The 24915-nt window shown below is 40.5% G+C and overlaps 1 protein-coding gene and 1 long non-coding RNA gene across 2 annotated transcripts in view; one reads left to right on the top strand and one right to left on the bottom strand.

The window, feature by feature from the left end:
* esyt2b (extended synaptotagmin-like protein 2b) overlaps positions 1-24915 on the bottom strand; it is a 269639-nt gene that overhangs the window by 81872 nt on the left and 162852 nt on the right. Inside the window, exon 12 of the mRNA XM_034175565.1 lies at positions 8117-8191. Within this exon, the coding sequence (XP_034031456.1) occupies positions 8117-8191 (75 nt within the window). The remainder of the gene's footprint in view (positions 1-8116; positions 8192-24915) is intronic.
* LOC117508412 lies at positions 8208-23799 on the top strand. Its single transcript, XR_004560083.1, has 3 exons — positions 8208-8563; positions 15956-15964; positions 23789-23799. It is a non-coding gene; the product is annotated as an uncharacterized LOC117508412 (long non-coding RNA).

The following is a 24915-nucleotide window of genomic DNA, read 5'->3' as shown; positions in this document are numbered from 1 at the left end:
TAATTTACATCTACATTAAAAAAAAATGCTTAAAGTGTCAGGGGGTTAACAGGGCTGTAATGAGCGGGGTCAGCTGAAAAGCAAAAAAAGAAAAATGCTTAAAATGTGGAGAGTATGGGGGGCACAGCCCCTCCAGTAGCTGAAAAGCAAAATAAAGAAAATACTTAAAAAGGCGGGGGTCGTCTTCTTTTAGCTTCTGGGGGAGCCCCCCCAGAAGCTAAAAGGTTTTAGTCATGCTCATGCTCCCAAGAACCATTTTACTGAAAAAAGTCTTAAGGACTGAGAGAACGCCTGACGCTGGCTCACAGATCTGGCAACTTGCTTGCGATGGATTGTTTGCTAATGTGACGCTCTTCTGAACTTTACATGGTTGTATACATTTCTTTTATTTCTGTTTAGCACTCTTCTAGTTGTTAAGTGTATCTAATCTGAACTTTATTGATCTACAGTCCTGTTGTGAATCACTAGCGGTTAGCATTCGTTAGCAGTTAGCTTTCGCGAGCAAGGTCGACTCCCCCCGCCAATACTTTTATAGATGTTTCTTTTTTTTACCTGTTTAATACTTCTGTTAGTTTTTCAGTGTAACTGCTGTGAATTTTAGCTTAGTACTTTACTGTTGTGTTAATCTTAGAAGTGGTTTACTTATAGGAGGGTTTTTTTTCCTATAAGTCTAATACTTCTGCTACTTTTTCAGTGTAACTGCTGTGAATATTAATTCATTTATTTACGTCTGTGTGAATCCTGTGTGAGCCTTAGGAGTGGTTAGCTTATCCACTATTGGTTAGCTCGTGCTTGCTTGGCTATACTCTTGAATTTCTTAGTGCACAAAGTACACTACTTTACACCCTCCATAAATCCTACGTGATGTTGGAAGAAAGGGTGGCTCTCTTAGAGGGCCGTGTCCGTAAGTTAGAGCAGCTTCTTAGCTCATTGGAGTTAGATGTTGCGGGCACTCCAGATGAGGTTAGTGTTGGGTCGGCTAGCGAGCCCATTAGCATCAGCCTAGAAGCACCGGCTGTGGAGGACGGCTTTTGGACTGTGGCTAGGCGGGTGCCTGGTTGTGGTACCCCGATCACACTCGCCACTGCGAACTGTGAATCGGTTCTCCCCCTTGGAATTGCCTGATGTGAATTCTCTGAGCCCACAAGTGACTTCCACTCCTGTCTCCAGGCCAAAACACCGGACTTTAATGATAGGGGATTCTATCACCCGCAAAGTCAGGTTACAGACGCTGGATGACGTTAAAAGTATTCCTGGGGCCAGAGCTCCCGGCGTTGTATCCCATACTTGGGTGCTGACACTGCAGAAGGGAATCAAATCAAATCAATTTTATTTATATAGCGCCAAATCACAACAAACAGTTGCCCCAAGGCACTTTATATTGTAAGGCAAAAGCCATACAATAATTACAGAAAAACCACAACGGTCAAAATGACCCCCTGTGAGCAAGCACAAGGCGACAGTGGGAAGGAAAAACTCCCTTTTAACAGGAAGAAACCTCCAGCAGAACCAGGCTCAGGGAGGGGCAGTCTTCTGCTGGGACTGGTTGGGACTGAGGGGAGAAACTCAGGAAAAAGACATGCTGTGGAAGAGAGCAGAGATCAATCACCAATGGTTAAATTCAGAGTGGTGCATACAGAGCAAAAAGAGAAAGAAACAGTGCATCATGGGAACCCCCCAGCAGTCTACGTCTATAGCAGCATAACTAAGGGATGGTTCAGGATCACCTGATCCAGCCCTAACTATAAGCTTTGGCAAAAAAGGAAAGTTTTAAGCCTAATCTTAAAAGTAGAGAGGATGTCTGTCTCCCTGATCCGAATTGGGAGCTGGTTCCACAGGAGAGGAGCCTGAAAGCTGAAGGCTCTGCCTCCCATTCTACTCTTAAAAACCCTAGGAACTACAAGTAAGCCTGCAGTCTGAGAGCAAAGCGCTCTATTGGGGTGATATTGTACTATGAGGTCCCTAAGACAAGATGGGACCTGATTATTCAAAACCTTATAAGTATGAAGAAGAATTTTAAATTCTATTCTAGAATTAACAAGAAGCCAATGAAGAGAGGCCAATATGGGTGAAATATGCTCTCTCCTTCAAGTCCCCGTCAGTACTATAGCTGCAGCATTTTGAATTAACTGAAGGCTTTTCAGGGAACTTTTAGGACAACCTGATAATGAATTACAATAGTCCAGCCTAGAGGAAATAAATGCATGAATTAGTTTTTCAGCATCACTCTGAGACAAGACCTTTCTAATTTTAGAGATATTGCGCAAATGCAAAAAAGCAGTCCTACATATTTGCTTAATATGCGCATTGAAGGACATATCCTGATCAAAAATGACTCCAAGATTTCTCACAGTATTACTACAGGTCAGGGTAATGCCATCCAGAGTAAGGATCTGGTTAGACACCATGTTTCTAAGATTTGTGGGGCCAAGTACAATAACTTCAGTTTTATCTGAATTTAAAAGCAGGAAATTAGAGGTCATCCATGTCTTTATGTCTGTAAGACATTCCTGCAGTTTAACTAATTGGTGTGTGTCCTCTGGCTTCATGGATAGATAAAGCTGGGTATCATCTGCATAACAATGAAAATTTAAGCAATGCTTTCTAATAATACTGCCTAAGGGAAGCATGTATAAAGTGAATAAAATCGGTCCTAGCACAGAACCTTGTGGAATTCCATAATTAACCTTAGTCTGTGAAGAAGACTCTCCATTTACATGAACAAATTGTAATCTATTAGATAAATATGATTCAAACCACAGCAGCGCAATGCCTTTAATACCTATGGCATGCTCTAATCTCTGTAATAAAATTTTGTAGTCAACAATATCAAAAGCAGCACTGAGGTCTAACAGGACAAGCACAGAGATGAGTCCACTGTCTGAGGCCATAAGAAGATCATTTGTAACCTTCACTAATGCTGTTTCTGTACTATGATGAACTCTAAAACCTGACTGAAACTCTTCAAATAGACCATTCCTCTGCAGATGATCAGTTAGCTGTTTTACAACTACCCTTTGAAGAATTTTTGAGAGAAAAGGAAGGTTGGAGATTGGCCACTAATTAGCTAAGATAGCTGGGTCAAGTGATGGCTTTTTAAGTAATGGTTTAATTACTGCCACCTTAAAAGCCTGTGGTACATAGCCAACTAATAAAGATAGATTGATCATATTTAAGATCGAAGCATTAATTAATGGTAGGGCTTCCTTGAGCAGCCTGGTAGGAATGGGGTCTAATAGACATGTTGATGGTTTGGAGGAAGTAACTAATGAAAATAACTTAGACAGAACAATCGGAGAGAAAGAGTCTAACCAAATACCAGCATTACTAAAGGCAGCCAAAGATAACATATGTCTTTGGGATGGTTATGAGTAATTTTTTCCTCTAATAGTTAAAATTTTATTAGCAAAGAAAGTCATGAAGTCATTACTAGTTAAAGTTAAAGGAATACTCGGCTCAATCGAGCTCTGACTCTGGCTACAGTGCTGAAAAGAAACCTGGGGTTGTTCTTATTTTCTTCAATTAGTAATGAGCAGTAAGATGTCCTAGCTTTACGGAGGGCTTTTTTGTAGAGCAACAGACTCTTTTTCCAGGCTAAGTGACGATCCTCTAAATTAGTGAGACGCCATTTCCTCTCCAACTTACGGGTTATCTGCTTTAAGCTGCGAGTTTGTGAGTTATACCACGGAGTCAGGCACTTCTGATTTAAGGCTCTCTTTTTCAGAGGAGCTACAGCATCCAAAGTTGTGCTCAATGAGGATGTAAAACTACTGACGAGATAATCTATCTCACTCACAGAGTCTAGGCAGCTACTCTGCACTGTGTTGGTATATGGCATTAGAGAACATAAAGAAGGAATCATATCCTTAAACCTAGTTACAGCGCTTTCCGAAAGACTTCTACTGTAATGAAACTTATGCCCCACTGCTGGGTAGTCCATTAAAGTAAATGTAAATGTTATTAAGAAATGATCAGACAGAAGGGGGTTTTCAGGGAATACTGTTAAGTCTTCAATTTCCATACCATAAGTCAGAACAAGATCTAAAGTATGGTTAAAGTGGTGGGTGGACTCATGTACATTTTGAGTGAAGCCAATTGAGTCTAATAATAGATTAAATGCAGTGTTGAGGCTGTCATTCTCAGCATCTATGTGGATGTTAAAATCGCCCACTATATTATCTTATCTGAGCTAAGCACTAAGTCAGACAAAAGGTCTGAAAATTCACAGAGAAACTCACAGTAACGACCAGGTGGACGATAGATAACAACAAATAAAACTGATTTTTGGGACTTCCAATTTGGATTGACAAGACTAAGAGTCAAGCTTTCAAATGAATTAAAGCTCTGTCTGGGTTTTTGATTAATTAATAAGCTGGAGTGGAAGATTGCTGCTAATCCTCCCCCTCGGCCCGTGCTATGAGCATTCTGACAGTTAGTGTGACTCGGGGGTGTTGACTCATTTAAACTAACATATTCATCCTGTTGTAACCAGGTTTCTGTAAGGCAGAATAAATCAACATGTTGATCAATTATTATATCATTTACTAACAGGGACTTAGAGGAGAGAGACCTAATGTTTAATAAACCACATTTAACTGTTTTAGTCTGTGGTGCAGCTGAAGGTGCTATATTATTTTTTCTTTTTGAATTTTTATGCTTAAATAGATTTTTACTGGTTGTTGGTGGTCTGGGAGCAGGCACCATCTCTACGGGGATGGGGTATTGGGGGGATGGCAGGGGGAGAGAAGCTGCAGAGAGGTGTGTAAGACTACAACTCTGCTTCCTGGTCCCAACCCTGGATAGTCACGGTTTGGAGGGTTTAATAAAACTGGCCAGATTTCTAGAAATGAGAGCTGCTCCATCCAAAGTGGGATGGATGCCGTCTCTCCTAACAAGACCAGGTTTTCCCCAGAAGCTTTGCCAATTATCTATGAAGCCCACCTCATTCAAGACATACTAAGGAACATGACACAAGATATAGTGACATAGTTATTCACGTAAGTACCAATGATGTCAGGATGAAGCACTCAGAGGTCACAAAAAAGAACATAGAGAGGACATGTGACCTTGCCAGACAGATGTGTTGGCATCGATTATTAGTCTCTGGTCCCCTCCCCTTCCGGGGTACTGACGAGGCGTTTAGCAGGCTGACATCATTAAATAGGTGGCTGGTGCAATTTTGTAGACAGCAAGGCTTTAGCTTTATTGATAACTGGCCTTAGTTCTGGGGCTGCCGTGGCTCGCTGAGGCCGCACGGCCTCCACCCCACTGGGGAAGGCACCGCCATCTTATCTGCGAACATAGATAGAGCTCTACAGGGAGGGTAACATTAGGAATTTACAGGAGGCCACGGAGCAGGTGATTAGAGACCCTGCAAGGCTTATGACAAACATGGGTGTGGAATCCGTTACCTTTGCGGGGAAATTTGTGCAGAACATCCACTATGGTGATAGTGCAGTTTATCTGCCAGGGAGGGAAATTCAACAAGTTGAGACTGTGGCCTGCTTCCATAGACGTGTCCATAAAAATCATAGAGGGATAAGCTTTGCAAACTTAATACCCATTACTACATTGGATGATGTTGAATTTGAAGATGGCCCAGTGGTTGTTCCAGCAATAGCAAAGATTTTGTGTCTGCTACCTACAAAGCGCATGGAATGTCTCAAACCTAAACCTACTTCTCGCATCTTATATATGCTACTCTGGAACTGCCCCTAAATCCAAACAGATCAACTGTCAACCCCACTGAGGTCCTTAGTCTGGGTCTCATTAATATAAGATCACTGTCCTCAAAATCATTGTTGATTAATAATCTAATTATTGATCATCACTTAGATATGATTGGGGTATATGAAACCTGGCTTAAACCTACAGCTGTCCTTCCCTTAAATGAGGCCTGTCCACCAGCATATACATTTAGTCACGTCCCTCGTGATGCGAAGCAAGGCAGGGGTGTTGCTCTGATTTATAAATCTAGGTTTAGCTTATTATCTGTTGGGGGTCACAAATATAACTCGTTTGAGCATCCGATTCTCCGCTCTGTTCAGGATATTACGCATTGCCAAGGTCAGAAGAATAAAAATCAGCCATATTACTTTGTCACTGTATATAGGCCTCCTGGCCCATATTCTGAATTCTTAGATGAATTTGGTGCTTTCATCTCTAACTTGTCAACTAGTGCAGGTAACATTCTGATCATTGGTTACTTTAACGTTCATATAAATAGCCCTCTGATCCCCTCTGCAAATCATTTTACGGAAATTGTGGATGCATTAGGATTTCGGCAATGCATTCGGGACTCAACACACATTAGTGGAAATACCCTGGATCTGGTTCTCGCACGTGGTATTGCGTCATGAATACTGATATCATGCCTCTTACATCAGTGGTCTCTGATCACTCACTTATTAAATTTACAGTTTCACTGCTGTGTTCAGTGGAACAACAACCTTATATATCACTACGGCGATGCATCAATTCCTCAACTAAGACTGAACTCGAAGCTAGACTGCCTGATGTCTTAGCTTCACATCTGGCAAATAATCAGTATAAAGACTTGTGGATAGTTTAAACTCAGTGCTCAAAACTACACTCGACATGATTGCGCCACCTGTGTTAAAACCGCGCTCCCCCAAATCACAGTTACCTTGGTTCAATGATTATCTGCGTGACCTCAAGCATAAGGCAAGAGGTCTAGAACAGAAATGGCGTCGTTCAAAATTAGAAGTATTCCACCTTGCGTGGTATGATGCTATCTTAGACTATAACCATGCATTATTGGCTACAAAGCGGACCTATTACTCTGATTTGATCAACAAAAACAAGCATAACTCAAAATTCTTGTTCAACACGGTGGCAACACTTATTCATGCAGTGATACTTAAGAAACCTAATCTTGGCCGATATGAAATCTATCATTTTGCTCTAAAATTCTGGAAAAATTGGTGTCACAACAACTCGTGGACTATCTTACTGAGAATAATATCTTTGAGCCACGGCAGTCTGCTTTTATAAAATATCATTCCACAGAGATGGCTCTCACTAAAGTGGTGAATGATCTTCTGCTTACAATGGATTTGGACACACTATGGTTCTGGTGCTGTTAGATCTCAGTGCTGCATTTGATACCGTGGATCATCATATTCTACTTGATAGGCTGGAAAATCATTTTGGGATTACTGGGAGTGCGCTTGCATGAAAATTCAGTAAGGTATATCTTATAGAACTATGCTAGTATATAAAGGTATATCTAAATATCTAAAAAGGAAGAGTAAAATAGTAGAGTAGAAAAGAGTAGAGTAGAGCCACTTAGGTGCCTGGTGTTGAGAACCAGGGATGGTAGGTTGAAAAGCTTTTTTATCCCATGGGAATGGGATATGGCTGACGTCATACTTGACCAGTTGTTCTCACTGTGTTTTGTACAGTAACACTACCTCTAACCTTAGTGACATGAAATTTGGGGTTCCACAGGAGTCTGTCTTAGGCCCCCTGCTTTTCTCCCTATATACAGCACCCCTTGGGCACATATTGTGGCATTTGGGATTACCTTTCAATGCTGATGATACTCAGTTATACATGCCGATAACTGCTGGTAATCTCGTTCACATAAAATCCTTTTAAGATTGCCTTGCATCAGTGAGAAGTTGGATGTCTAGAAACTTCCTGCTTTTAAACTCTGATAAGACTGAAATGACGGTTCTTGGTCCAGTGAATCATCGGCATCACTTTGACCAGTTAATGCTCAGCCTTGGCTCGTGTGTCATACATCACACTGACAAAGTGACGAACCTTGGGGTAATTTTTGATCATACATTGTCCTTTGACCTTCACATTAGAAATATTACGAGGACTGCTTTCTTCCACCTGCAAAATATAGCGAAGATTCATTGCATCCTGTCTATGGCTGATGCTGAGACCCTGATCCACACGTTTATCTCTTCTAGATTGGACTACTCAAAAATATTTTTAACTACAAAAGGAGGACCTGCAAAAAAGGTTTAGGAAACACTGCCGTATGCAGTGTTGTATATCATCTCAAATCTCAACTAATCATGCTTAAGCACAATCAATCCATATCTACATTGATAGGTTTTATGGAGGTTCCTTACTGCCTTACCTTACTCTCCAATGATTTGTGTCCAACAGTGAACTGGACATACGGGCTTGGCTCACTGCTGCTCTTCTTGCCGGACTGCTAGAGGATGAGACAGTTGGTCGTTAGGTGCATCTAGTGTCTGCAGCACACAGTGTGACAGTAAGCACACCATCCCAAACATGAGCTTCTTGAGACTCTATAACAAGCAAACAATGAGAAAAGAGTATGTAGTCCAAAGAGGCAGGCATCATACTGTATGACTTGACAGACAGGGCTGCAAGCAGAAGGGCTACCAAGGAGACTGCAAGGCTGAGTCTCCTCTGCATTCTAATTTTAGCATGCTGGGGTTCTGAAAGATCACTATTATTTCAGATTCCTGACAGATTAATAATAGCCTGTACAGCTACCAGTTAGTGCTGAAACAATGGGGAGAAAGCATATCCGACTCCTTACCTAACCCGTTTTTTTGTTTTGAAATATGTTTCAGACTATGCATAATGATTTGTAAAATCTGACATTTTATTGTGTTGTCCACAGATTTGACAAGATCCTTAATGCAAAATCATCACCATGTTACCGATGAAATAGGAGAATAAATCATTCCCACTGTTGTTCAAAACCAGGGTTTTTGATGTTATATGATACTTTTTTTCTCAGCTATGATGCAGCTCAGGAAGGACTGTCACAAACTCTATTTCCCTGATACCATTTAGTGTTGGAATATATTACAAATAAGCTTGTCAATTAAAAATGGTTTATGTTCATTATAAATGTTTTCCAAATTGTCTATTGCACTTTTACTTCATCTGTGTGAAACCTTACAATACACCTTTATACTGTGAATAATATCTTTACAGATTAGTTTGAAAAGATTTCCAAAATAAGAGAAACCCAAAGCCCATCATCACACAGTTCACTCTACCTGGCATATGAGTGCATCATGTTTTTCAAGCCTCAAAACTACTGTCACAATTCTTCTTCATCTTTCTATTCATATTTTTTTCCCATTTCATGTTGAATTGATGCATCTGGTATACTTTGTCCATACACCCTAAACTTTGGCTTCCCCTTCCATTCTCTGCACTGTTTAGTCATTGTTTGTTCTCATCACGTCTAAACTACCTCAACCTACTTTCCTGCACTTAAGCTATTTCTTTTATTTTTGTCTTGCATCTGATTCTCTCCTTTCTCATTTTGTCCAGCTTTGTAACACACTTCAACCAGCTTCTACTGCATGCCCTTCACTACCTATGACTCAGTCTCATATTTCATATACTAATATCATACAGATTCACTATACAGTATTGGGGAGATGATGGTCTAGAGGTTATAAGCATGAGACTAGAGAATCCTCGGTTCAAATACCTGTCAGACTAGAAAATGTCATTCCTGTCTTTCTGTCCTTATCCTCTGCCACCCGCTTGTGACTGTTCCTGGTATTGAGTTCCCTGTGGGTTGTCATGACTGTGTCTGACCTTGTCCACTGGCTCCCCCTTGTGACTGTTTCTAGCATTGATATTGCCTGGGGTCCCTGTGGGGTTTCATGTCTGTGTGCTGTCCTTATCCTTGTATGTCTTTGGTGTTTATTTAAATGTTCTGCAGTTTAGTTCCAGAGTTATTGCAGTCTGGTTTTATTCTGTGTTTCATTCCTGTGTTTATTTTAATCATGGTTTTGGTTCTGTTTTTATTGTAGTTAGTTCTTCCTGTTTTATTTTGGTGGTCATGGTTTTCTTGTGTGTTTTGTTAACCTTCTTCCTGTCTTTCCCCAGCTGTTGTCAATTAGTGTTTACCCTCACCCGTGTCTCATGTGTGTGATTACCCTCAGTGTGTCTTTATACCCCGTGTTCCTCCTATGCATCACCTAAATGTTGTGTACTTTGTTGCCTTCTCTCCAATAGTTCTAGTATTTCCTCACATTTGATTTCTTGTTTCTTTACCTGTTTGTCCCTTCTGTATTTTTGAGACTGCCTGCCACTTATTGGACACTGTTGTTCTTTACTGATTGCTTAGGTGCCTTGACCTCTGTTTTTGGACCACCCACCTGCCTATACCCTCTTGGACACTGTCACCTGTTTGAACAGATAGCCCGTGTACCGATGTTTGGCCTCTCCCACGTGAGTCATTAAAGACTGAACTTGCTGGTGTTATCTCTGCATTGGGGTTTGAGCCATCCTCCACTTGTGACAGAAAATCACTAAGGGACTTGGCCATGGTCCTTAATCCCCAAGTTGCTCCCACTGTGCATTTGAGTGCACTGCATGGCAGCACGCTGACGTCAGCGTGTATGGGTGAATGTGAGGCATCACTATATTGCACTTTGAGCGTCTGCTTCAAATGAAAAAGCATTATAGAAATGTATTCCATTCATCATGCTGTTTGTATTTCTTAATGGTTGATGTAAATGAAGTCCAAACCATACTCAGCGAATTGGAAATGTTCATGTATCCATCACCCAGCTTGTCCAAAACAAACTTGTGAAGCTTTGTTGAACCTCTTGAATTAAACCTGAGACTGAGGACACTAATTGTTGAAGTTTTGTAGGTGGAATTCTTTCCCGTTCTGGCTTGATGTATGACTTCAGTTGTTCAACAGTCTGGGGTCTCCATTGTCTTATTTTGCACTTCATAATGCGTCAAACATTTTCAATGGGTGACAGGTGTGGACTGCAGGCAGACCAGTCTAGTACCCGCACTCTTTTACTTCGAAGCCACGCTAACACGTGCAGAATGTGGCTTGGCATTGTCTTGCTGAAATAAGCAGGGACGTCCCAGAAAAAGACGTTACTTGGATGGCAGCATGTGTTGCTCCAAAACCTGGATGTACCTTTCAGCACTGATGGTGCCATCACAGATGTGTAAGTTGCCCATGCTGTGGGCACTAACACACCCCTATACCATCACAGATGCTGGCATTTGAACTTAGTGCTGGAAACAATCTGGATGGTCTTTTTCCTCTTTTGTCCGGAAGACATGACGTCCATTTCCAAAACAATTTGAAATGTGGACTCATCAGACCACAGCACACTTTTCCACTTTGTGTCTGTCCATTTCAAATGAGCTTGGGCCCAGAGAAGGCAGCGGAATTTATGGATGTTGTTGATGTATGGCATTCGCTTTGTATGGCAGTGTTTTAACTTGCACTTGTAGATGTAGCGACAAACTGTGTTAAATGACAATGGTTTTCTGATCCTTTACACATGATGTTGGTTTTTAATGCAGTGCCACCTGAGGGATCGAAGGTCACGGGCATTCAATGTTGGTTTTCGGCCTTGCCTCTTACGTGTAGAAAGTTCTCCAGATTCTCTGAATCTTCTGATTATATCATGGACTGTAGATGATGGAGTCCCTAAATTCCTTGCAACTGAATGCTGAGAAACATTGTTCTTAAACCGTTGGACTATTTTTTCATGCAGTTGTTCACAAAGTGGTGATCCTCACCCCATCTTTGCTTATGAATGGCTGAGACTTTTGGGAATGCTCCTTTTATCCATTCATGACACACAATTAGTGTCCTCAGTTCCCAAATGCTTATTGAGTGTTGTTAGAAGGAAATGTGATGTAACACAAATACCACTGTCCCAGCTTTTTTGAAATGTGTTGCAGGCATCCATTTCAAAATGAGCAAATATATGAACAAAAACAATAAAGTTTATCAGTTTGAACATTAAATATCTTGTTTTTGCAGGGTATTCAATTGACTATCAGTTGAAGAGGATTTGCAAATCATTGTATTCTGTTGTTATTTACATTTCACACAACGTCTCAACTTCATTGGAATTGGGGTTGTAAATCTAGATTAGGGCTTGTTGTTATACACCTAAATCTTAGAAGTATATTGCCAAAACTTGACTTAGTTAAAATCTGGGCTAAATTGACTGATACTGACATTCTTGGCTTATTTGACACCTGGCTAAATAAATCCATCACAGACAAAGACACTGCTATTAAAGGTTACAATGTTTTTCATTGTGACTGCCCCAGAAAAGGTGGTGGCATAGCAATATTGTGTTATAGCCACTATCAGACGAGCTAAGCACCCAAAATTATGGTGATGTATTATTCTTAAATGTGATTAAACACATTTCTGTGAACAGGGTTTTCATGATGATTTATGGCATTTTGATTGGACCAGGATCTAATTTTGAATGATATAAACATGGCCTGGAAGTACTTTTATGATGCTTTTAGCATTATTATAAATAGACACGTCCCTCTCCGCAAACTTAGAGTGAAGGGTATAAATAATCCTTGTTTCTCCCCTGAGTGGTCCAGTGGGATGATAGGCTAAGGTCAGAAATTCTAAATCCCAGGGTGATTGCTCAGAAATCACTTTACTTCCCTTTTTAAAAAGACTAAATTTGATTTTTATGTTGATAGCACTACTTGTAACCTAAATGATCCCAACAAGTGCTGGAAAGTCATCAAATCTTCATTTGGCGATGAAACCACAGATGAATTGCCTGCTTGCTTCGTAAAACATGCACATATTTTAATTGACAAATAAGCCATTCTTTATTATTTTAATGATCACTTTGTTTCTTCGCGATTTCTACTTGAGTCCTCACAGCCACATCAATTGAATGTGCAGTGGGGTTGCCCTCAGTCACCACCTATTAACACCATGGCTTCAGGATTTGATCTGACTCCTTTTGATGTAACCAAGGTCCACAGGGCTTTACAGCAGTTGGATTTAAGTAAGTCTGCCAGACCTGGAAACCTCAAGCCTTTCTTTTTGAGGTCAGCTGCAGACTTATAGCAGAACCTCTATGTGATATTTTTAATCTTATACTTTCTGAAAATGAGATTTTGAGAATATGAAGGTCTGTTCAAATTCTCCCCCTGCTGAAAGGTAGTGATCCCTCCATAGTTAACAACTATGGGCTGATTGCTAAATTGTGTGTTCTCTCTAAAGTTTTAGAAAAGCTGCTCGATAAACAACTTCAATTTTTTTTAGATGCATATGGGCTTCTCTCATAATACTTGTCAGGTTTTCGTAAACGGCACGGTACAATAACTGCTGCTGTTAAAGTAGTAGACGAAATCAGAGAGGCACTAGACAGCCGAAAATATTGTGCAGCCCTTTTTATCAACTTGTCAAAGGCATCTGACACAGTCGAGCATGTTATCCTGGCAGACAGACTCCACAAGATTGGCTTATCTAACCAGGCTGTTAGCTGATTCTTGAATTATTTATCAGATAGAACACAGTGTGTCCAGGCTGCTGGGTCTCCTTCTTCTTTCCTCCCTGTTCTAAAGAGCATGCCTCAAGGCTCCATATTAGGGCCTCTGTTGTTCACAATTTATGTGCATAATCTTTGTGATAATCTGTCTAATGCTGTGTCCCATTTTTGCTGATAATACAGTAATTTATTGTTAGTCTGCTTCAGTTTTAAAATCCCTTGAGTTCCTGCAGTCAGCCTATGATACTGTTCAGTCCCATTTGACTCAGCATAAGTTAGTCCTGAATGCAGAAAAATCAAAGACCCTGCTTCCATCTCACCTTCAGAGGTTGCCAACTGTTCATGGGGTTGAAATTGAAATGGTCACATCTTATAAATACTTAGGCATTATGCTAGATGAGAACCTGTCCTTTAAATTGCACAGATAAACTTGTTTCTAAGCTGAAACTGAAATTGGGCTTTTTAAAATACAAGGTCTGTCCATAAAGTATAGGTCCTTTTTATTTTTTTCAAAAACTATATGGATTTCATTCATATGTTTTTACGTCAGACATGCTTGAACCCTCGTGCACATGCATGAGTTTTTCCACGCCTGTCGGTGACGTCATTCGCCTGTGAGCACTCCTTGTGGGAGGAGTCGTCCAGCCCCTCGTCGGAATTCCTTTGTCTGAGATGTTGCTGAGAGACTGGCGCTTTGTTTGATCAAAATTTTTTCTAAACCTGTGAGACACATCGAAGTGGACACGGTTTGAAAAATTAAGCTGGTTTTCGGTAAAAATTTTAACAGCTGATGAGAGATTTTGAGGTGACACTGTCGCTTTAAGGACTTCCCACAGTGGGAGACATCGCGCAGCGCTCTCAGGCGCCGTCATCAGCCTGTTTCAAGCTTAAAACCTCCACATTTCAGGCTCTATTGATCCAGGACGTCGTGAGAGAACAGAGAAGTTTCAGAAGAAGTCGGTTTCAGCATTTTATCCGGATATTCCACTGTTAAAGGAGATTTTTTTAATGAAAGACGTGTGGATGGGTCCGCGCGTCGGGACGCAGCCGGCGTGGTGCGGCGGCACAGGAAAAACACCTCCGTGTTGATAACCATTTGTAAAATCCAGGCGGCTTTTGATGGCTTTCAGCAGAGTGAGTATATGAGAAATTGTTTAACAGCTGGACATGTTCCAACTTGTCCTTAAGGCTTCCAACAGAGGTGTTTTTCCTGTGGCGGAGCGTCGCGGCGGCTGCGAGCCGACGCTGCAATCCGCCCGCACGTCTTTCATTAAAAAAATCTCCTTTAACAGTGGAATATCCGGATAAAATGCTGAAACCGACTTCTTCTGAAATTTTACTGTAGGTAGCAAGTGTTTTTCTTGGAATGCTGTGTTCTTTTTCAGCCATGCATACCGCCCCTTGTTAGGTCCAAATAACTCAATTTTAGTTTGATCAGTCGACAGCACCTTATTCCAAAATGAAGCTGGCTTGTCCAATGTGCTTTAGCATACCTCAAATGACTGTTTGTGGTGTGAACGCAGAAAAGGCTTCCTCTGCATGACAGCATCTCTTTGTGCAAAGTGCGCCGTATAGTTGAATGATGCACAGAGACATCATCTGCAGCAAGATCATGTTGTAGGTCTTTGGAGCAGGTCTGTGGGTTGACTATGACTGTTCTCACCATTCTTCGCTTCAGCTTATCTGAGATTTTTCTTGGTCTGCCACTTTGGGCCTTAACTAGTGCTGTGTCTGCGGTCTTCCATTTCCTCACTACGTTCCTCACAGTGGAAACTGACAGCTGAAATCTCTGAGATAGCCTCATGTATCCTTCCCCTAAACCATGATCTTGAACAATCTTTGTTTTCAGGTCATTTGAGAGGTGTTTAGAGGCTCCCAAGTTGCCACTTATTAGAAGAGATGCAAAGAGGGAAACATTTGCAATTGGGCACCTTAAGTACCCTTTCTCATGATTGGATTCACCTGTGTAAGAAGGTCAAGGGTCAATGATCTTACCAAACCAATTTTGTCCTCCAATAATTAGTGCTAAATGTATTTAAATCAATTAAATGACAAGGGTGCCCAAATTAATGCACGTGCCTAATTTTGGTTAAATAATTATTGCACACTTTCCGTAAATACTAGAAACATCATTTCGCTTCTCAAATATCAGTGTGTTCATCTGCTATATTATATACTTAACCAAAATCTATGATCCAGACAACCAATGATTTATAAAGGAAAATCATGAAAATTATCAGGGGTGCCCAAACCTTTGCATACAACTGTGCCTGAAGCTTTTGTACAACAATCATTTCCACATAAATTCAGCATTATTTCATCATAAACGATGGAGGAAGCAATCAGAGCGACGCAGCTACACGGGCTGCTACCTGATACATTCACTGTGCATCGGCCATTTTAAAGCGTCACAAAATATTGCCCCCTTTCTGCTTAAAATGGCCTTGTTTCTGCTTAAAACTGACTTTAGAATGATATAAGAGGTTTTATCTTGTCACCTGATGGTTAATAATCCCATTAATCAATTTGATCACTTTGGGTGAAGAGACTGTCTCAGACGTGCTGCTGTGATCCAAAATGAAGCATGTGCAGTGAAGACAGGGTGGGACCAATGTTTGGGGGGACCATTCGGTTTGCGACACCGGGTGTCTCTGAACTAGCATAGCTCGATAAAGTTGTAGCTTTATTTGGTAAAAATAAAAAGGCATCTCTATACTGGGGCATGTCTCCCAGTAAAAGGGGTCTAGTGACGCCCATGAAAGTAACTCAAAGAGTTCTGATCTGATTTGGACCAAACATGCTGGAATGACTGAGGGTGAACCAATGACAAAGTTATTTGTGTTTGACAAAAGCAGAAACCCAGGCCAAACTTAGCCCTTGAACTTATATCGAGGAGAAATTTATGACGACTCTTCCCAAGGAATTAGTTAAGAATGGTTACTACTAGAGGTGGGAGAAAGTCACTGTCAAGTCATTCTGAAGTCATCAATCTGCAAGTCCCAAGTCAAGTCTCAAGTCAGCTTGCAAACAATTGGTGGTCAGCATGACTTGAGACTTGACTTGGGACTTGTTGATTCATGACTTGAGAGTGACTTGATGGTGACTTAGTCCCACCTCTGGTTACTACTAAACACATGTGAATTCATATACAGTGAGGAAAATAAGTATTTGAACACCCTGCAGTTTTGCAAGTTCTCCCACTTAGAAATCATGAAGGGGTCTGAAATTCTCATCTTAGGTGCATGTACACTGTGAGAGACATAATCTAAAAAAAAAAAATAAAAAAAAAATCCGGAAATCACAATGTATGATTTTTCATAATTTATTTGTATGTTACTGCTGCAAATAAGTATTTGAACACCTACCAACCAGCAAGAATTCTGGCTCACACAGACCTGTTAATTTGTTTCTTTAAGAAGCCCTCTTATTCTGCACTCTTTACCTGTATTAATTGCACCTGTTTGAACTTGTTACCTGTACAAAAGACACCTGTTCATACACTCCAATCAATCACACTCCAACCTGTCCACCACAGCCAAGACCAAAGAGCTGTCTAAGGACACCCAGGGACAAAACTGTAGACATACACAAGGCTGGGATGGACTACAGGACAACAGGCAAGCAGCTTGGTAGAAGACAACAACTGTTATGATTATTTATTAGAAAGTGGAGAGAAACACAAGATGACTGTCAATCTCCTCGTTCTGGGATTCCATGCAAGATCTCACTTTGTGGGGTAAGGATGATTCTGAGAAAGCTCAGAACTACACAGGAGGACCTGGTCAATAACCTGAAGAGAGCTGGGACCACAGTCACAAAGATTACATTAGTAACACATGATGATGTCATGGTTTAAAATCCTGAAACGATTAATCGAGTAATTCGAATAATTCGATTACAAAAAATGTCGAGGCAAGCTTTGTTTAAAGCTGTAGTAAATATGCCAGGCCTGTAGGTGGCACTGTAACGCCCCACAAAAAACCGAGACGAAGACCGTAGAGCATGCCCATAACTAATGTAAGCTTTAATGTAGCAGGCGATGCTACAAGTTTATGCATTCATGCACTTATTAGGCATTTAAAGTGAAGCAGTGTGTTTATATATATATATATATATATATATATATATATATATATATTTTAGAACGTGGTTTGCTCCACTGGCTGCTCTCCACCTCCGCAGATGAAGCGAAAGGAAGCGCACTTTATATTGATCATGTTTAACTATTCAAAAAAAAAAAAAGCCTATATTTAGATTTGATAATTTTGATCAACAGGCTGTAGAGTTAATTTATCAGTGCAGCTGTTGTGGAAATGTTGCACTCCACAGGCGTTTTTTCAAAGGCTTTGTTATTCGCCAAGTATCCACAGAAAACACAGGAATTTGACTTCGGTTTGAGCTGCTCTGTACGACATGTAGACATAACACTAAACACTGAATTAAATCACAGTAATAAAAAGTGCAAATGAAATGTGCAATAAGAAAAAAAAAGAATGTCCTGTCCGCAGACTGAAGATTTCAGAGCGCCTGGGCTTATGGTTTGGCAAAGCTCCAAAACTCTTAATAATGTGAAAATAAATAATTATCTGGAAAAACAGAGAGAGACAACATCCTAAACTTAAAAATCTGCATGATGGCACAGCGACATTGTGCCATTGCTCAGAGAGAGCCCTGCCAATACTGATATTGTTTAAAAATACAAAAGTACTTTTTACTCGGATTACTTGATTAATCAATAAATAATTGATAGAATACTCGATTCCAAAAATATTCGATAGCTGCAGCCCTAACTGGATTTATTTCGCCGTGTAATGAGTGGGTGGTTGCACCTATACCGCTTTGGTGTTTTAATTGCACTGATCCTGAATTCCAAAACATTCCATTTAATGTCAAATTATACTGATGTAATAAAGCACCCTCAGATGGCCAAATCCATGGCAAATACACTGCTGTAGTCAACCCTTGTATATGCTCTTGATTAGAGCAAAGCAGCGTGCTTCTCTTTAATTTGCTGGTGTGTCTCTTATTCTTACAAACAGGAAAACATCTGTGAATCATGTGGTCAAGACTGTACAAGAATCAATGCTCTGAATTAATTTATCTGTCAAATCGCTATAATAAATGGGTTTTTCAGGAAGCACAGTCCATTTTGTCAGAAAGCTCCCACCCACGGCATTGACATTTCAATATACCTCCCTGTACACACTTCCACAAGCCACAACTAATGGATACAACATTCTTTTTAGATTTTCTGTTAATCTGAGCAAATAAAGTTTTTATTGTACATTCAGTAAGGCAGAAACTATGTTAAGCCAGTATGGTTTCTGTGTGTGATGTTTTCTTGCTGTGAGGCAACAGTGCTACTAAGCCACCATGCTGTCTTCACTGAGATTTGCAATGTTATATTTTAAAATGGCTGAATTTTGCCAATCATATGCTGGGATAGACTTCCTCATGATCCTTAAGCAGGTATAGATAACAAATGCCAGACTTCATTTATTAGTTGAGCTTGGAAATGGGTTCCACCCATGTCAGAGTCTGTGGCCTCTACTGAGTGATTAATCAAACTCAAGATACTTGATAGGAAACTGCTATATACACACAACTGTGGCGTGCATGCAGTGGACGTCCGTGCACAACAAGTTGGCTCAGTTTCCTGTTATTCTACAACCCCTGGCAAAAATTATGGAATCACCGGCCTCGGAGGATGTTCATTCAGTTGTTTAATTTGTAGAAAAAAAAGCAGATCACAAACATGACACAAAAACTAAAGTCATTTCAAATGGCAACTTTCTGGCTTTAAGAAACACTATAAGAAATCAGGAAAAAAAAATTGTGGCAGTCAGTAACGGTTACTTTTTTAGACCAAGCACAGGGAAAAAAAATATGGAATCACTCAATTCTGAGGAAAAAATTATGGAATCATGAAAAACAAAAGAACGCTCCAACACATCACTAGTATTTTGTTGCACCACCTCTGGCTTTTATAACAGCTTGCAGTCTCTGAGGCATGGACTTAATGAGTGACAAACAGTACTCTTCATCAGTCTGGCTCCAACTTTCTCTGATTGCTGTTTGCCAGATCAGCTTTGCAGGTTGGAGCCTTGTCATGGACCTTTTTCTTCAACTTCCACCAAAGATTTTCAATTGGATTAAGATCCGAACTATTGCAGGCCATGACATTGACCCTATGTGTATTTTTGCAAGGAATGTTTTCACAGTTTTTGCTCTATGGCAAGATGCATTATCATCTTGAAAAATGATTTCATCATCCCCAAATATCCTTTCAATTGATGGGATAAGAAAAGTGTCCAAAATATCAACGTAAACTTGTGCATTTATTGATGATGTAATGACAGCCATCTCTCCAGGGCCTTTACCTGACATGCAGCCCCATATCATCAATGACTGTGGAAATTTACATGTTCTCTTCAGGCAGTCATCTTTATAAATCTCAATGGAACGGCACCAACAAAAGTTCCAGCATCATCACCTTGCCCAATGCAGATTTGAGATTCATCACTGAATATGACTTTCATCCAGTCATCCACAGTCCACGATTGCTTTTCCTTAGCCCATTGTAACCTTATTTTTTTCTGTTTAGGTGTTAATGATGGCTTTCGTTTAGCTTTTCTGTATGTAAATCCCATTTCCTTTAGGCAGTTTCTTACAGTTCGGTCACAGACGTTGACTCCAGTTTCCTCCCATTCGTTCCTCATTTGTTTTGTTGTGCATTTTCGATTTTGAGACATATGCTTTAAATTTTCTGTCTTGACGCTTTGATGTCTTCCTTGGTCTACCAGTATGTTTGCCTTTAACAACCTTCCCATGTTGTTTGTATTGGTCCAGAGTTTAGACACAACTGACTGTGAACAACCAACATCTTTTGCAACATTGCGTGATGATTACCCTCTTTTAAGAGTTTGATAATCCTCTCCTTGTTTCAATTGACATCTCTCGTGTTGGAGCCATGATTCATGTCAGTCCACTTGGTGCAACAGCTCTCCAAGGTGTGACCACTCCTTTCTAGATGCAGACTAACGAGCAGATCTGATTTGATGCAGGTGTTAGTTTTGGGGATGAAAATTTACAGGGTGATTCCATAATTTATTCCTCAGAATTGAGTGAGTCCATATTTTTTTTTCCCCTCTGCTTGGTCTAAAAAAGTAACCATTACTGACTGCCACAATTTTTTTTCCTGATTTCTTATAGTGTTTCTTCAAGCCAGAAAGTTGCCATTTGAAATGACTTTAGTTTTGTGTCATGTCTGTGATCTGCTTTTTTTCTACAAAATTAAACAACTGAATGAACATCGTCCGAGGCCGGTGATTCCATAATTATTGCCAGGGGTTGTAGCACTAAGCAGGGATGACTGTGTCATTTGTACACTTCGTGGGGTTGTTTAATACATTGTTAGTCAATGCAGGCAAATTAAACAGTAATAGAGAATTCCTAATCCTAATTCGCAGGTTGGTACTATCACCATCTATTTATCTACATAAATAGAAACCCATTACTGTATGATCAGTTGGATTTCAAAATAAATCATAATGCAATATTTGTCAGGCAAAGGAAGTGAACTGGGGAAGGGCACTGAGAACAAAGACCCAACAAAACCCAAAAATAATGTGTGAAAGAACCGATAAAAGGACATATCCCAGAGGCGATAAATAACTAATAACTCAACAACTGAACAATAAAGAAAGTACACAGAGACAAGACTTGAGGACCCCAACAAGCTTAATTTAGGAACCAAAAATAGAAATACTATGTGGGCCATGGAAGACTAACAAACTAGGAAAAATTCTGAATAACAAACAAACTGTTTAAAAAAGAATGCAAACAGTAAAAACCTACAAAAAAAAAAAAAAACGAAGGGGGCAATTAAAAACAGAAATGCAGAATAGAAACGTGAAGAAAGAACTTGACTGATCAAAGGACAAATGGATCAAAGAACCCCCCTGAGTGTATAGTCGTGAGAACTGCAGAAATAAAAAACAACAACAAAAAAAAAACTACACTGGGAAAAAAAAAAAGCTGCTAAATTCAGCTGGCGGGTTGGACAACATGGCTCGCGCTGGTGCATTCAGTGGCATTTGCTTTAGCTGCGGATGACCTTGGGGTTTGCAGGTGCTGGTTCAACCGGCTGCTGATGACTTGGAAATGTGCTTTTCTCAGAAGTTTCTGATGACATTAGTTGTGGCTGCGTGAATTTCTCCAGCGGTTCAGCTGGCAGATTGGACAAAGCGGATAGCATTGGCACTGCTTCATCCAGCGCCACCAAGGGCTGTGTAGGTGGGCGTGGCAGGACTGCTTCTGACTGTGCTGTGTGTGCAGCTGGAGGCAGAAGTGGAGCAGCTGAAACCGTCCTGAGAAATGCTGAGGAGTCAGGATTGGCGATTCCCGGCGCTGGCACGCTGATGAAGGCAGAGCAGGTGTCGCCTGCTGCTGTGGTGACATGAACTTTCCTGATGGCCCTGCAGGGGATGTAACCGTTGGGGTCAAGTCAGGCAGCATAAAAGCTTCCATTTCCATAAGCAAAGAGGTTGTAGATGCCACAGGCTTTAACAGAGGTGCATGAAGCTTTCGTGGGACCGGTGTAGGTGCAGCCAGTGTCAGTGCAGCACATGGCTGCGGAGCCGACCCTCCAGGCTGATTCTGCTCAACTGGTTTCTGCGCAGAAGAATGCCATAGAACTGGTGCAGGTGGCTGACAAGGCATGATCGGTGTGACCAACTGAGGGGGCGTGACTGCTGCCACAGACAGTGTGATTACTTGCGGTGTATCAAGGCATGAATCATAAATTTCAGATTCAAAAGAAAGTCCATCGGATCCTCGATGTATGGTGGAACCCGACCTTGCTTGAACAGAGCTTTGTGTTTGCCAGGTCTGGGTAAGCAGACATGATCTCTGGCTGGACCTGCAGGATCTGGTCTAATGTAGAAAAAATTTGGCACCTGGTCTGCTGATATGGACTATCCAAAAATTCATAAAATAGGCCCTGAATCTTGAAAAATATAGTGGCTGTGTTCTGTAGATCAGAACCTTCTGTCTCTGATGAGGTGTCATTGTCAAGGTCCACCCATTCGGACTCATCGACTGCGAGCAGGTGGCTGGATGGCAGGAGCAACTCGGGCAGTCTTACCCAGGCTGGAAGGGTCCCCAGCAGCGAATAAACCATCCAGATCCTCTAATAGTACAGCAGATAACGCTAAGAATAATTTAAATCCGGTTACAAGCACCAAATTTGCCTGTATACCTTTTGGTACATATTGTAGAAAAATAACGTTAGCCATTTGAATTTTCAATAGGCGGCCAACTAGGGGTCAATTGAATAACTGCATAGGGGTAAAAAAAAAAAAAAAAAATGTTCCAATCATATTGAAAGCTATACCACATTATGTGTCCGATCACAATGATTCCAAAAGGTATACTTTATCTATAACTGAATGTTCTGGAGTTATGGGGTAAAAACAGCAAGAATGGTGACAAAGGTCAATTTCAGTTTGTACAGGGGTCAAAAGTTAAAGTTGCTCCAGTTTTGGTAAAATGTGGTGCAAATTATTGGTTGAACTAATAGGATTAACAAATGGAATAGTTCTGACTGTGGTGAATGTTTGGTCTCCAAAGTAAAGGTCAAACAATGTCGACGTCCATTGGATTCTATGACATTTGACATATGTTACCCAGTAACATAACTAAGCATAACACATGGTGCAAACTATTCCTTTTTAAAATCCTACTAACTCAACTAATATTTGCATCATGTTTTACCATAATTGGAGCAACTTTAATTTTTGACCCCTGCACAAACTGAAAGTGACTTTGTCACCATGCTTGCTGTTTTTACCCAATAACTCCAGAACATTCAGTCACAGATAGTCCAAACTATACCTTTTTTGGAATCTTTGTGATCACACACATAATGTGGTATAGCTTTCAATATGATTGGAACATTTTTTTTTTACCCCTATGCAGTTCTTCAATTGACCCCTACTTGGCCCCCTATTGAAAATTCAAATGGCTAATGTTATTTTCTAAAATATGTACCAAAAGGTATACAGTCAAACTTTGGTGCTTGTAACCGGATTTGAAGGACTCCTCTGCAAATATTCTGTTATCTGCTGCACTATAATTCTGGGAAGAACTGGTGCAACCAGATGTTGGCCTCACCCAAGTCCAAAGTTTTGTCTAGAAAATCAAAATTTTGCTTCGGGTGTCACAGGAGTGAAAGCACTTAAAGAAAAATTTAATTTGGGAAAAAATGTCCTTAATGACAGCAATGTCCAGATCCATGGCTGGGTGTGAGTCTGCTGCATCCTGGTACTGGCCAGTTCATTGTCAGGATTCAAGGATGCTGGGCATAGAAGGTGGTAGGATGCAAAATGCAGACTGACAGACAAACAATGGGATAAAAAGGCTTTATCGAATATTCTGGCAGAAGATTCGTTACACAGTTTGGCAGTCAGCGTACTGACAATATTATTCAAGTTGTATAAAACTCAGTCCTATAGCTTTTCATGTCTCTTGGGCCACTTTATTATTTAATCTGGTGTATAATGTCAAAACTGTGGGCAAAACAAGAGGAAAAATAGTCCACCGTCATCAAGACATCAATACATTCACCCAACTTGAATTATGTAAGCAAGCCAGTAGAACATAAAATGCATAGAGTATATTGCCTTTTAAGGCCTTGTCACATCTTGACTATTTAGGTTGCGTATGACAACCATATTAAAAACTCCAGCACACGCTGCCACACGTCTAATAAATTAATGGAGCTGTCACACCTTGACAATTAACAAGCGTATGCCGACAGCTCCGTTTACACCCAGTGGTTTGAGTCGGTATTGCACGGCATGGTGCACGTCAGAAACAGAGTAATTCAACATTATTTCATTTTTTATTTTCATATATATATATATATATATATATATATATAATTTTCAAGTGCAAGTCACAGACTTAAGGTACAAAAATACAAAATTACAGTTTTGTTTGTCTCCCCCCTTGTAACAAAAAACCAAACAGGACCCCATAACTGCCCTTAACTCCCTCCCTCCTCCCCAACCCATGATCCTCTAATCTGTATGAGCAATGAAAAAAGTCTGTTTTAGGTAAATTAAACATGGAGATTAATTGGTTAAAGCTCGCAAATACACCATCAAAGTACAGGTCTTCCAAATTATGAAGGCCCTTGCTGTTTAGTATTGAATACTGTGGGTCTATTTTTGCTGGTTTTATTTCATTTTTTTTTTATCTTGGTGGACCATTTCCATTGTGTACAAATGCTGATGACTGGACTGGCTTTGGGAAACACTGCCGTGAATGAATGGAGTGCTGTGCCTCTTTAAATGTTGAAAGTGCGGGTTGCTTCCTGATCAGGTCTGATGATCAGGTCATCACAGACCTGAGTAATGAAATGCTGTGATGATTTAAACTTTTAAAGCAGGTGATTTTAAGATCAGGTGTTATCTGTCCATGTGATCGGTCAGTGTGATCACAGACAGCGACGGCGCTTTAAATGTTTAAACAGCGCATTAATCAGGCGTGTTCACCCTAATCAATCAATCAGGTCGTCTGACGATCACACCGACAGCAACAGCGCTTTAAAAGTTTAAATCATCACAGCACTTCTGTG

Source organism: Thalassophryne amazonica, chromosome 1 (assembly GCF_902500255.1).
Source record: "Thalassophryne amazonica chromosome 1, fThaAma1.1, whole genome shotgun sequence".
Taxonomy (NCBI): domain Eukaryota; kingdom Metazoa; phylum Chordata; class Actinopteri; order Batrachoidiformes; family Batrachoididae; genus Thalassophryne; species Thalassophryne amazonica.
The sequence above is the reverse complement of the archived record's forward strand: the minus strand, read 5'-3'. Positions and strand labels throughout refer to the sequence as shown.